This window comes from Phasianus colchicus, chromosome 3 (genome assembly GCF_987193195.1).
Source record: "Phasianus colchicus chromosome 3, bPhaCol1.hap1.1, whole genome shotgun sequence".
Taxonomy (NCBI): Eukaryota; Metazoa; Chordata; class Aves; order Galliformes; family Phasianidae; genus Phasianus; species Phasianus colchicus.
Genome location: NC_143438.1, coordinates 70,613,462 through 70,626,373, shown reverse-complemented (window position 1 = coordinate 70,626,373; position 12,912 = coordinate 70,613,462). Strand labels below are relative to the sequence as shown.

Genomic DNA, 12,912 nt, shown 5'->3' with positions numbered 1-12,912 from the left:
TTATTCTGATTCCTTGTAAGACAGCCCTACCTTACAAGCAAGAAAAGCTAATGGAGGTCAGGATTCTTTACTTTCAATACTTGGTAACTTCTATTTAGCCATTTTACAAAAATACATTTTAGGATGACAAAGCAAATGTGATTTCCCAAGGTGTGTGAAGTGGAAGAATCATCATTAATGTCATTCTTACTCTCATATGTATATACACACATCTGAACGCGTAACCCTTTTATTATATTGGAATTGTATTTCCTATTTGGTCTGTAAATAAAACTGTCAACAATTTTAATAACTTTTTTTCCCCACAGCTGTAACATAAATAGATTATCTCAGTCCTGAGAAATATGTTCTGATGGCTGTAATTTGTACATTAATTCCACTTTTGCACACCTGCTGAAAAAGGGATTCCTTGTATCACATCCAAATGTTGATACATATATATGTGTATATTAATAATTCTCTTGGTCTTGACTCTTTTGTCTCCATTTTACTGTATGTTGACTTATCAGTGCAGGGTTGGGTGGCAACTATTGAATGATGATGTACAGTCTCAATCTAAAGTGACTGCCTTAGTTATGTTATTTGAATTCCAGGTATTAAAAGCTATGACAGTAATCTCAGTCAGTGTAAGAACTAAAACTAATTCCCATCAGTGAAATACTGGAAAGCAAAATTTTACATACTACTGGAACATAAGCAGATTTCTCTTGAAGTTTGTTTTAAAATTCAGAGACTAACTCCAGTATAAGTAAAAAGGTCTTGTAATTAAGCTATGATAGACATATCAGATAGAAAAAGCTCACAGGGAATCTATACAAACAACAGATGAAGTTCTGGCCCAAACCTAGGGGGGGGGAGGGGGGGAAGTACAAAATTTTCCCTAAATTAAGCCACAATTTCAAAATTCCATTCTCCCAAAGCACATGGAACTCTTCCAGGATATTATCAACTATGAAATGCTTAAGTCTCTTTTCCTGTGCATATATAAAAATACACAATATCTATCTATATCTAAATATATTGTATTAATTTCTCTACTACTAGGTGTCTGTGCACAGACTACAAAACTTCGTTCTGGAAACAACAGATGTGGATGAATTTTAATCCATTTGTTGATTCTTAGTTGAAGATCTGTAGGACCACAAATTGAAATTTTCATGTTTTTGTTAGTACAAAATAAGCAAACAAGAGATATATCCATAGACTAGAAGAAAATATCAGGATCTTCTCGCATACACAAAAGTTGTTAAGCCATTAACTGTAATCCAGCAGTTTTGCTTCTCTAGGATCACCTGTCCCATGGCATCTTCTTCCACATTATCCAATGCGATTCTATCAAAATACAGCTCTGTGTCTGAGATGTGCCTTCCATATGTTAGTTCCTTCAACAGATAAACAGTTGAGCTTTCTAAAATCAAAAGGGCAACTCTGAGAAGTGTGGAGCACCAGTGCTGGTCCTGGTAGTGACAACAGATGCTGATGTAAAACCTATGTAACATTATGGATTCTATGGTTTCTGTGACATTGCTGCCTTTTCATCTTCCTGCCTGTAGATTTTGGGATCTTCTTCCTGAAGGAGAACAGCAGGTGATTCTCAGAGCCTACAGAATAAGGCCAGTTGAAATTCCAATGCTCAGTGCCTGCAGTCGCTGAGAACATTCAGTTCATACAATCCTGAATGCAATGTTCAGTTTAGGTGCAGTAATTAAGTTTTATAATTCAGTACTGCCATCTCTCAGTGATGAAAGATGAGCAAGGCAGTCCTTTCTCAAAATAAAGACTCTTTAATTTTTATGTATCTTTTGTATACATATTTGTAAAATTATTTTTATGTGCCCTTTGGGGATTTATTGATATTTTTATGATTACTTTGATCAATGTTTTCCAGATTTACAGTAATTAGAAAATTGGAAGAAAAATTGTAGAATCATAGAATGGCCTAGGTTGAAAAGAACCACAATGATCATCTAGGTTCAACCCCCCTGCTATGTGCAGGGTCGCCAACCACCAGACCATGCTGCCCAGAGCCACATCCAGCCTGGCTAAATGTTGAGATTCTGTTAAAATTAATGATCCCAGAAAATTAACTTTAAAGAAAAACTTAAAATCTTAATCTAAGAGAAGCATGAGCGTTGACAGAAGTGAAAGTTTTGTATGTGAAGAAAATACATTTTCATTTATTAACATACTCGGTGCAGTATTGTATACTGATCATTAACATTCAAACCTCTTTTGGTGACATGTTTTGTAGGCACTAAGTGCACCAATAAGTTCCTGCTTTTAATTTAACAGTTTCTCTAATCTATAAGAATACAATTAATCATCATTATCAATATTCTGAATTCTCAAATATGTAAAAATCAGGAGAAATCTTTATAGTTCGTCAACTTTAGGAATAGACGGGGGTAAAAAAAAAAAAGCTTTTGCATTCTTTCTTTGTGCTGGTGACAAGGAAAATGCTGGTGACAAGTCACTAGTTCAGCTGAAGTAGCCACTTCACCAGATACAACCAAAATATTCAGTATGCACGTTTGTATGTATACACACACACATTTTTCTTGCAGTGTTTTTTTTCTAGTGACTGACTAATGAAAACATATGGCATTGGAGATTTTTTGATGTGTGAAGTTACTTTGAAAGTGGCCTTAGAAAAAAAAAATCTCAACAGGGGTTGCTACATAAATCACAATTACACATGCAAGTAGATTGATTACACCTGGCTGCACAACTGAATGACAAATTACATGGAAAAGGTCTTTTAAAACTTGCAACTACAAGTCTGCCCCCAGGCTAGCCCAAGAGTCCTTTCATTTCAGCACAACACCATCACTCTGCTACTAAGTGCCATTCATTTGGAAGATAATGTAAAATTACAATTAAATGCTTATTTAGATGTGCAATCAGTCATTTTTACATGTGCAGTATGGATACCGTTTTTCATTCGTGCTTTATGCTTTCCTGAACTTTATCTAGTAAAAACAGTAAATGTGATTGTATGACTCTCAAATCTAGACTTCAGGAGCACAAAAAAAGTATGAGAAAAGAAAAGGAGAGGAGAGGAGAGGAGAGGAGAGGAGAGGAGAGGAGAGGAGAGGAGAGGAGAGGAGAGGAGAGGAGAGGAGAGGAGAGGAGAGGAGAGGAGAGGAGAGGAGAGGAGAGGAGAGGAAGAAAGGAAGGAAGGAAGGAAGGAAGGAAGGAAGGAAGGAAGGAAGGAAGGAAGGAAGGAAGGAAGGAAGGAAAAAAAGAAAGAATCTATTAGTTCACCAAAATAGAGCTTTTCTATTCTCTTCTATTTCTCTCTATATAATTCTATTTCTCTCCTTGACTAAGGATATAATATATAATCCTTAACTAAGGATTATGTATTGGTTCTTCAAGTTATTTGTATCAGGTATTTGAGAGATCACTGGCCTATCAACACATAATGCAAGAACATAAATAACATCAAATGAAGCAGAAATTTCTGCAAGGGTGGAACCAGCACCAGAGAAACTGGTAGGCAGCTGATAAAGTGGACAAAGCAACTTATGTTTCCAATTACTACAGTCAGAAGCAGGATTCTCTCTAAGCAAAGTAAGTGGTGGCTTAAGCAAGCAGGTTGCTGGGCTCTGTGAAATGGCTGTGGTCCAGTGTTTCCTCTGCCTGCGCCAGAATGCTGAAAAGCTGGCCTCACTACTACTGCTGGCACTGCTGAGTCAGGGTGGCAGCGTGCAAGGTGATAACTATTCCTGCTGGGATGATCAGTGCCTCAAAAACAGCCATTACCAGCACTAATATTTCCATCTTCCCAGCAGTACCAGACGCAACAAGCTGTCAAATTATCTGGCACACTCAATTTCTTTCCTCTTCGTACCCCATTTCTGCCCCTGTCCTCTTATCCTTCCTTTGTGTATTAACAGCAGCAGCAGCCCAGCCCACAGCCTTTGTGAAATACACCAGTATGGCTTTTACTGTTTAATTCATCCTTAGCATATCCAAACCTACAAAAATACTAGAATGACATGCAAAACTACATCACTGTACATAATGTCATTTTGATATGTCAACACAAGAAGAGCTGTATTGATCATATGGAAGCATTGTGCAGCACCTGACCCCATCCCTGGAGTTGTTCAAGGCCCGTTTGGATGGGGCCCTGGGCAGCCTGGTCTAGTATTAAATGGGGAGGTTGGTGGCCCTGCATGTGGAAGGGGATTGGAGATTCATGATCCTTGAGGTCCCTTCCAACCCTGGCCATTCTGTGCTTCTGTGATTCTGTGACATAGTTCTTTCAAAACTGCAACAGCCCTGTGGGGAAAAAAAAAAAACAAAAAAAACCAACAGCTTTATCTTGGTTGCCCCATTGATTTTTCTGTCAGGAGCTGTTCTGGAGTAGCAGCAGACATGTAATATTTATGTACACTTACATATTAATAATTAATAAATAGCACTGGTTTAGCTAAAGGATAAGGTTGATCTGGATAGGGTAGTAACTGTTTTACATTATAACCCTGGGAGAATAGATGACATGGGCCAGAAGAAACATGATACGATATAAAATAATCATACACTTGGGAGAGATGACTTCAAACCATACTTTAAATGGCAGGAACCAGATTAGCAGGTTTGAAGAGGTACTACACCCATTTAAGAATGTGATGGTGCACTGTATAGCAGGAATCTAACTGGAAGGTGGTACGTTAGGGAAAAAACACTATGAGAGCATGACACCTGTATCTATTAGCCTCCATTTCAGGGACAGTATCGTACTTTGCTCATCTGACTTAACGCAAACAATTCAGAGATGGCAGCGAAGAAAAAGCAGGATGGTTGTGGAGCAAAAAAAAAAAAAAAAAAAAAGTCTTTACAGGTGAAAATTAGTATCATAAATCTTAATGTTAGTAATAAAATATTTCTTATGGAGGTATTTGCTGTTCATGTAATCAAGCTGTGTATCTGATGTTGCCTACCTGTTCTGAACCTCTGGAGTCAGTGTTAGGAAATTTATCTACTAAAACAATTAAAAGATTTAAGAAGTTAAGGATTTCTCATTAATGCTGTGAACTTAAGTAATATAGATCAGGTGACGACCTGGAATCTAAGACACTAACATCAGCACATTCTGATCTGCCTCCTCGGGAGTTAGCAGAGCCGATCCCATGCTGGTGCCATGCTGAAGAGCAGCACGTTGCAACTCCAAAGCAGGACACGGCCATGCGTGTGAGCAGCTGGCGGCCGTTCCCTGGTGCCACACACGGTGTGGTGGGGCAGGGTGGCAGGGCTGCTTTTCAGTTTCCAGTGTGTGCTCTCTCGGGTTTTCTTCTTCATTGAGGAGGGCTGCACGTGGGGTGGCCTCACGGCTGTGTACAAAAATCACTCGCTTTCTCCTTATTTCTGCGGTAAGGCCCCAAGGAAACATGGCTGCACTATAGAGGACGGCTATCTGGGGGCACAGTCCCGCCGTGCGCGGCGCGGGCAGCCAGGCGTTCGGCGACCGTTCAACGGCTCTGGCGAGAGCTCGGCTGGGGGCGGGCGGGGCTCGGGCGGCCGACCGGGAGGCGGTTGGAGGTGGGCAGCGGGATCCTGATGGCCTACGGGGGGCCGGGGGGCGGTGGTGAGCGGCGTGGGACGGGTGGGAGCCGGAGAGGCGGGTTGTGGGCTGTGCGAGGAGAAGGCCCGGGCTGCGGCATGTGCCCTGCAGTAACGGTCCCTCATGGAGGCAGTGCTGCTAAGGCCAGCCTTGCTCTGCTTTTCTTGATATCGCAAGGATAGGATAGTGTATGAATGCAGAAGGTTGGGCTGGGTGACTTGTGGAGATCTCGTGTAGCTTCATCCTTGTACCTACAGGACTTAAAAAGGACAAAATTGAGCTATTTTAGCACCAACATTGATCTCACCCCTTCCCAGATTGCCGTCTCTTAGTTTCCTTATTTGTGACTGTGTGGTTTTGTGGGCAACCTTGGAAATCTGGGGGCAAGGAGGAGAATGGGATGTTTGTCATTGCTGCGTGTGATCTTGTTCTGCTGTACAGGAGAATGCTTTCTAGAAATTATTGCTTCATTCTAGAATCTACTAGCACTACTTATGATCAGGATACGGGGGGGAAGCTGGTGTTTTCTTTTTCCGCCTTCTGATGCAGCAGATATCAAGGACAAGGGGAAATGGTTTTAAGTTGAGGGAGGGGAGATTGAGGTTGGATGTCAGGGGGAAATTCTTTACAGAGGAAGTGGTGAGGTGCTGGAACAGGCTGCCCAGAGAGGTTGTGGATGCCCCATCTCTGGAAGTGTTCAAGGCCATGTTGGATGGGGCCCTGGGCAGCCTGGTCTAGTATTAAATGTGGAGGCTGGTGGCCCTGCGTGTGGCAGGGGGGTTGGAGGTCCCTTCCAACCCTGGCCATTCTGTGATTATTGTGATATCAGTCCTGCGTTGCTTTGTGTGCATATTTAGTATCTAGTATATATCCTTAAGTAAGCATTCCTAATTTGGATAAAATTAAATTTAATCTTCCAAGTCAGTGGTCTCAGTTCATTCTGCAGGAGTTTTTATTGCTGCTTCTGTTTACAACTCTTCAGCCTTTTCTTTTCTTGAGTTGAGAAGGTTGTAACACAGGGAATTCCTAGTTTCGTTAGTATCTGTAGTTTCAACCCATGGACTTGATACTTTCCTGTGAATTTATTTGCTTATTTATTCTGCTTTTTTTTTTTTTTAAAAGAGTGGCACTTCAAAATGCTGAAGGGAGCTCAGCAGTTTGTTGGCAAATCCCTCCAACCAGCACTGCCTGTGTCCCATTTGTCTTCTAAACAAGGTGAGTAGCTCGCTAAGCCGAAAATTCAGTTTCTTTAAAGGAGATAGGAGGGGTATGTAAGGTTTATTAGAGTTTTAAAGTTAACTTATTCAAACTACAGAGATGTATAGCTGTGCATTGGTCCTTCTGCATCATCTCTGTGATGAAATCTTAATTTAAAGTACATTAGGTTTTCTGGTTTTGTATCTAGTTCTGGCAAACTGTAGGAAATCAGATCAGGCTTCTCTGTTAAATCTGGATTCTTAGGTTAGTTGACTACTTCTGTTGAAAACATTAAAAGCGCATAATTTAACAAACAGATTTTACTGTATTGTTATCAAACGTTTGTACAAGCTAATGAAAAAAGAAATTTAAAAAAACCTCATTAAATACAGTATTTATATCAGGTGTATGTATTATTTGTTTGTTGGTTTGTTTTTAAACCCATTTATGCATTCTGGGTATTACATTACTGAAACTGTTAATAAGTTGGAAATCTGTAGTGGCTGGAGAAACAATGCCAGCATCACCAATGCAGAAAGAAACTAAGTAATTTTTCATATTGTGTTAAAATTCATGGTAGAAATGGAAAATTGGTCCTATGGTGAGTTAGAGCTTTTAATGTGTGAATAAATGAATTCCTGTATAATCTCTTTGCAGTTGAATTTTGGTAATGCCCTGGAGGCAAGTATCAGAAAATAAAAATGCAGATTACATTTACAGTACTTTTATTTTAATGTTTTCTCTTATCTTTGCCAGCATCAGAAGTTGCTTTCAACTTTCAGACTGAATTACCTAGCAATGCTCAAGTATGTTTGCAGAGTAAGGTTGACTGGGTGAGTACTGAGTAAATACTGAATAACAAAGCTGATGAAGGTGTGTGTTACAGCATGCCATGAAATAAAGTTGAGTGGAACCTTTGTGTTTCCCAATGTAAAGTGGTATTTCCAGCTAACGCTGTCCTTAAATCTGGGTGTTACTAACTAGAAGTGTCAAAAAGAAGTGTGAGATTCCAATCAGATGTATAATAATGGAGGCATTTTGTTAGCAGTGTTTCCACTTTGCAAAGAGGAAGAAGATCAAACTATGATAGGTTCCTCACTGTTCTCAAGTCAATTTTTGAGCAGCTAGGTAACAGTGAACGTTTAAATGATTAATTAACTGTTTTAAAAAATTAAAAATTGACTAATTAAAAAAATTAGTTGAGACATGTAGCCTGTGGAAAAATGCTCAGGTTTTCATGAGGTAGTATTGAAGCTTGAGCTTTCTCTACAGCTGCTACTGGCAAAAAATCCTAGCTGTGAAATTACGTTTTCCTTTGTTACAGGCAAAATGATGTTCAGGGAGTGTAAGTGCCTGAGAATCCGGATAGAGCTTCTTCTGGATTTTGCACTGTGAATAATTCAAAGCAAAGTATTCTTTTTATTCCTTCATGATATACAAAGCAGTTTTGAAAGAAAAGATATGGAGAGTGCTGAGTTCACTACGTTATCTAATATAGAAGGAAAGGCTTGACAAGGCTCTGACAGTCAGTTTTAACTTGCAACTTAAGTGTAATGTAAAAATGAACTTCAGAGTTTCAAAAATACATGCACTGATCTAGGACTGTTCTTTATAGATTAATTCCATTCACTTAGATGCATTTCACATGCAAGAATGTAAGAGACTGTTTTTGCATGAGGTGATGCTCCAGTATTTAGGTTTTCAATTGAAAACCACACATACCATAAGTTGTGATATTAGAAAGTGGTTGGCAGAGTGCTGTGATGCCAGTGGTGCAGGAAGAAATGTGGTGGTGACAAAGTCTCACACATTACTGTAAACTGTTGTGGCTTTGAGAGTGTGTTAATACACCTTCCTTTGCTGTACTTTGAAGGAGCTTCTTAATAGCTAAGATTTGCCATGACTGTTCAGACATCAGAAAGTGGCAGTTAGAGTTAGCAGCATGACTTGCTGGTAACTTAATCGTTCTAAATCCCTAAATCTGTCAGATTTTTTTCCCTATGGAAGTTTTAGACAAATTAGGAAAAGGTAACTGTCAACCACAGAAAGTGGAAGTACGAGCAGGGTAATGCTAGAAATATTTTACCATTTCATAATTCTTATCTCTGACTGCAATGTGCTTAGCACCCCATGAAAACTAGTAGTGCGCTTAAAATACGAATTATTGACTGCTATCTTTGTCTCTCCTGCTTTTTATAATTGTAGGTATTTGAGAGAATGTGAAAGAATTAATTTTTTTTTTTTTTCTGGATTGGAGGGGGTTGGGAGATTTATTTTAAGATGAACAATCGCTGCAGAGAAGTTTAAGTTGTAGTGGTATATGTGATGGTTTTGGGGGGTTTCTTTTATCTTGGGTTTTAAAAAGAAGTGCTTTCTAGATCTTCCAGTCCTTCCTGTTTCCTTAGTTCTCCCCTTCCTTCCCCATCAGCCTCAAAATGATATTAAAATTCCTTGGCCAAACCCCTGTGGAACTTTTCAGGAACCAAAACAAATTTTTGGGGGGAAACTGCTTCCATACTTTCCAAAATACTGATTTCAAAGTTTTTTTTTTTTTTGGCCAGATGGAACTCAGTGTTGTACTGTAAATCTTGGGCTCTTGATGCTTATGGAACATTTCATAGAATCATAGAATTGCTCAGGCTGGGAAAGACCTTAAAGATTATCAAGTCTAACTGCAAACTAAGCATACCATCCTAACTCAGACACCTCTCCACTAAATCATAGTGTGGGAATCCAAATCTCTCATTCCATGTTAAGGAAAGTCTTTTGTCCTCCTCTTATTATCCTCCAGATTCTGGCATTTTTTAGGTTAGATAAATGAGAAGGAGGAGATATTTGTGTTGTTATTAAAAAACAGCAATAGCACTATAAAATCCTGTCTGAATGATTGCTGTTTCAAATGTGCATATTCCTTCTAATACTTACCTGTGCTGCTCTGTAGATAGTTGAACTGTTCTCTTTTATATATAACCAGTAATAACAAATGTTTTACAAATTCAAGTGAAATCTCTCAGACGTTTTACTTGACCCCTATTCCTGTTAACAGTTTCGCTCCCTATTTTAGTTATCAGAAGTGACTGAAATGAAGATCTTGACTCAAAACACAGCGCCTCTTCCACCCAAACAGGAATTGGATGCAAAAAAAGGTAACACATTGTAAGCAGATATTTGTCAGATTTGTGTTTTCTGGGTAGAAGACAGATGAATTTTGAAGGGATGTGGGCTATATATTGGTTGTTTTTCTTTTATTATTAGTTGAGAGTTTTGTTTCCTTTCTATAACACAATTTCAGAGCAGTGTGAAACATTACTGTTTTTCCCATAACATTCCATGCAAGTATAAATGCTTGCCACAAGTGAGCTGGGAAGGTAGAGTGCTGAGACTTTGTCTTGCAGAAACATGCTACTTTTGTGTGTTACGAAGAGTCTGTCTTCCAGGGTTCCAAGACCAATTACTGGTATTTCCTTGTTGAACAAATTACAGGGAGTCTGTAGCATAAAATTGGGTTCACTTTTTGCGTTCTTTTGTATTTAAAAAAAAAAACACACAAACCCTTACTAGCTTGGAACAGTCTACTGTACTAAGTCAGTGTGACAAATAAAATGAGGTGCTGTGCAATTTACTACCAGTGTACAAGATCAGACTTAAATTAGCACTGTTTTTAATACTGCTTTTTATATAAAAGCAAAATTTCTGTCTAAAATCACTGAATTGCCAAGATGGGGGAAAAAACCTTCAAGGTCACTTAGTCCAACCACCCACCTACCACCAGTATTTCCCCACTAAACCATGTCCCTTACTATGTTTACGTCCCTCTTTAACAAGAAGACAGATCAGTTCTCTGCATTCTCAACTTGGGAGCATTAAACATCAACAATGAGCTTAATTATGTGTATTTACAGAAAGGATCAAATACAGCAGAGATTTCCTCTTGGAGCTTTCAAGTGTTTCTCTCTCTCAAAAGAAGCCAGAGTTTCTGCCTGATCATCCAATTGTACTTGAAAAACCAGTAAGTGTATTCTTAATGTCAAGGGAAGCTATAAAAAAAAAAAAAAAAAAAAAAAAAAAAGCATGGAGATGATAAGCATGATAAGAAACATTTTTCTTCAGGCTAGCTTGCTAAATTGATGAAAGCTTTCCAGATGTAGAGTCTACATGAAATCATAGTGCAGTGTCATTTTGGATTTTTATCTTAATTCCTGCTTTGCCTTTTCAAAATCAAAGAGAATAATCTAGAAGGTTTGGCTTGGACAAATCTGATTTCAGAGTTTGTGCATCAGTGTCCACTATACAGAGTGTATTAATGAACTTAATGTAGTTTGTGTTATCATTATTTCTCATCCATGCGTCTGCAGAGTGCATATTTTGTACTTTTTGATAGAAATATATGATGAATATGAAGGATATCCAATGGTGCCACTGTAACCTTGGAGAAGAAATAATTCTCAAATACCTGGTATACCAAGAATAAACAACAGTGGTTTGCATTCCACTGCTCATGTGTGGGGAAACATTCCTGGTATGAAACCAGCCTGAATCTTACCATGCCACTGTTGGTGTCACCGAGGTACAATTCTTCAGAGCTCTTACCAGAAGTGTGTCCAGATGAATATTGTCTTAGCCACATCTCAGGACTGTTATAAACTTTTTAAAGGTCTATTCTTTGGAAAAACAAAGTTATGTATGACAGTATCCGGTCTTCTTGATTTGATGTTTTACATCTTTCTGTGATGCTTGTCTTCAAGGTTTCGAGGTTTTAGTTATTTGAAAGCCTGCTTCCAGATTGGAAAGTTACAGCTCTTGAATTTCAAGATTTTTTTTCCCTCCTCTTTCTGTCCTTTGAGTTTCTAAGGGAGGGTGTATGTTTTAGTTTGGTAGTCTAGGGGGAGGTGGGAATTGCACCTTATTAGTTAAATTATTCTTATTTTTTTCCAGTAAGAAAATAGTGTTACAGCTTTAAAGCCAGAGTGCAAATTCCTTTTTTCTTTTTTTTTTTTTTTGAAAGTGTTTATGCCTGTTTTTTGTTTTTTTGTTTTTAAGTTAAAAATGCAACTGGAAAAATAATCTTTTTCTGCACTGTCATAGCTGGATTAAGATAGATTTATCTGTATCCTTTCAGTAGTCCATTGTGAATTTTTGATCTTGAGAAATTAATTTTTAGTATGGCAATTGCTTTCTTTTAAATAGCGGACCTGGACAGCATTCTTGTTTCTGGGGCAAGTTATTAGGAGGTGACAAGGAAAGAGATTTTATATGTTCGCATGAATACTTAATTAGAGAACTCAGAGATCTTTAGAAGGTAGACTAAGGAATAAAGTATTGAAAAAGGTATTTGTGCTAGTTCTTCTATAAGTTTAACTGGGGTGTGTTGAGGCATAAAATTCACAAGCAGTACCTTATTCCTATTAAGGACAATGGATATTTGCCTATTAAAGACATTTAAATCCCCCCAAATCTCTCACTTGAAAACATATGATATCAGTTTTGGTAACACATACTCTTACGTGGTTATGTTCATAGATAAAGGAGGACTTACGCAGAAATTGAAGGGGAAGACTGAACGTGAAAATTGCTTATGGCATAGCTAAATTGCAAGTAATCAGCTTAGGGGAAAAGTACAGTAAGAGTTGGTATAAGCCAGGGTGGGGTGCATGGGATTGTTTTTGGGGCAGATGAGTCTGTATATGCAGAAAGGTGGCATAAGTGCATTGTTACATTGTTTTTTAGAAATAAGATTATGTTACTGATGATAGTGTCTGCTTTTAAAATCTTTGTTCTGTGTTAGTAGAAAAGGCTTATAAGCAGACCTATGGAAACTAGTTTAAATAGTCTCTTGTCACTGAAGTAACTTGAGGGTTTGTCTTGCAGGAAAACAGCAACCCTTTTGTTGACATATGCAAGAAGTGACAAGTACCTTCGAAGATGAGAAATCCATCAGTGAAGGAGCTACATATAATGTAGACCTTCAAGATTTTTAAAGGTACTTGAGTGCCTACGTATGAACACAGGAGCTTACAAAGTCTGTAGAAAGACCTATTTCTATCTGTAATTTCCTGAAAGCTTCAGAAGGCAAAATACTTTGTAGTACCTGAGATGGTAGTACAATTGCAGTGAAAATAAATCATTTTACAGTTTGGTGTGACTGA

The 12,912-nt window shown here is 38.4% G+C and overlaps 1 protein-coding gene and 1 long non-coding RNA gene across 7 annotated transcripts; one reads left to right on the top strand and one right to left on the bottom strand.

Moving 5' to 3' along the window:
* Positions 1-1,072: 1,072 nt before the first annotated feature.
* On the bottom strand, positions 1,073-5,198 carry LOC116227599 (uncharacterized). Of its 2 annotated transcripts, none has more exons than XR_016465245.1 (2): positions 4,950-5,198; positions 1,073-1,570 (listed from the first exon to the last, which is right to left on the bottom strand). It is a non-coding gene; the product is annotated as an uncharacterized LOC116227599 (long non-coding RNA). The 2 variants fall into 2 exon arrangements; XR_004166605.2 differs by having other exon boundaries at positions 5,091-5,198.
* Positions 5,199-5,220: 22 nt separating this feature from the next.
* On the top strand, positions 5,221-12,912 carry C3H8orf88 (chromosome 3 C8orf88 homolog). 5 transcript variants are annotated; one of them, XM_031590977.2, is made up of 6 exons: positions 5,221-5,378; positions 6,692-6,784; positions 7,523-7,599; positions 9,831-9,912; positions 10,669-10,775; positions 12,635-12,912. In XM_031590977.2, exons 2-6 carry the CDS (start codon positions 6,706-6,708, stop codon positions 12,671-12,673), a joined length of 384 nt encoding a protein of 127 aa, XP_031446837.2. In that variant the 5' UTR covers positions 5,221-5,378; positions 6,692-6,705; the 3' UTR covers positions 12,674-12,912. The 5 variants fall into 5 exon arrangements, with proteins under 5 accessions (XP_031446837.2, XP_031446836.2, XP_031446834.2 ...); XM_031590976.2 differs by lacking the exon at positions 5,221-5,378 and adding an exon at positions 5,449-5,547; XM_031590974.2 differs by lacking the exon at positions 5,221-5,378 and adding an exon at positions 5,546-5,593.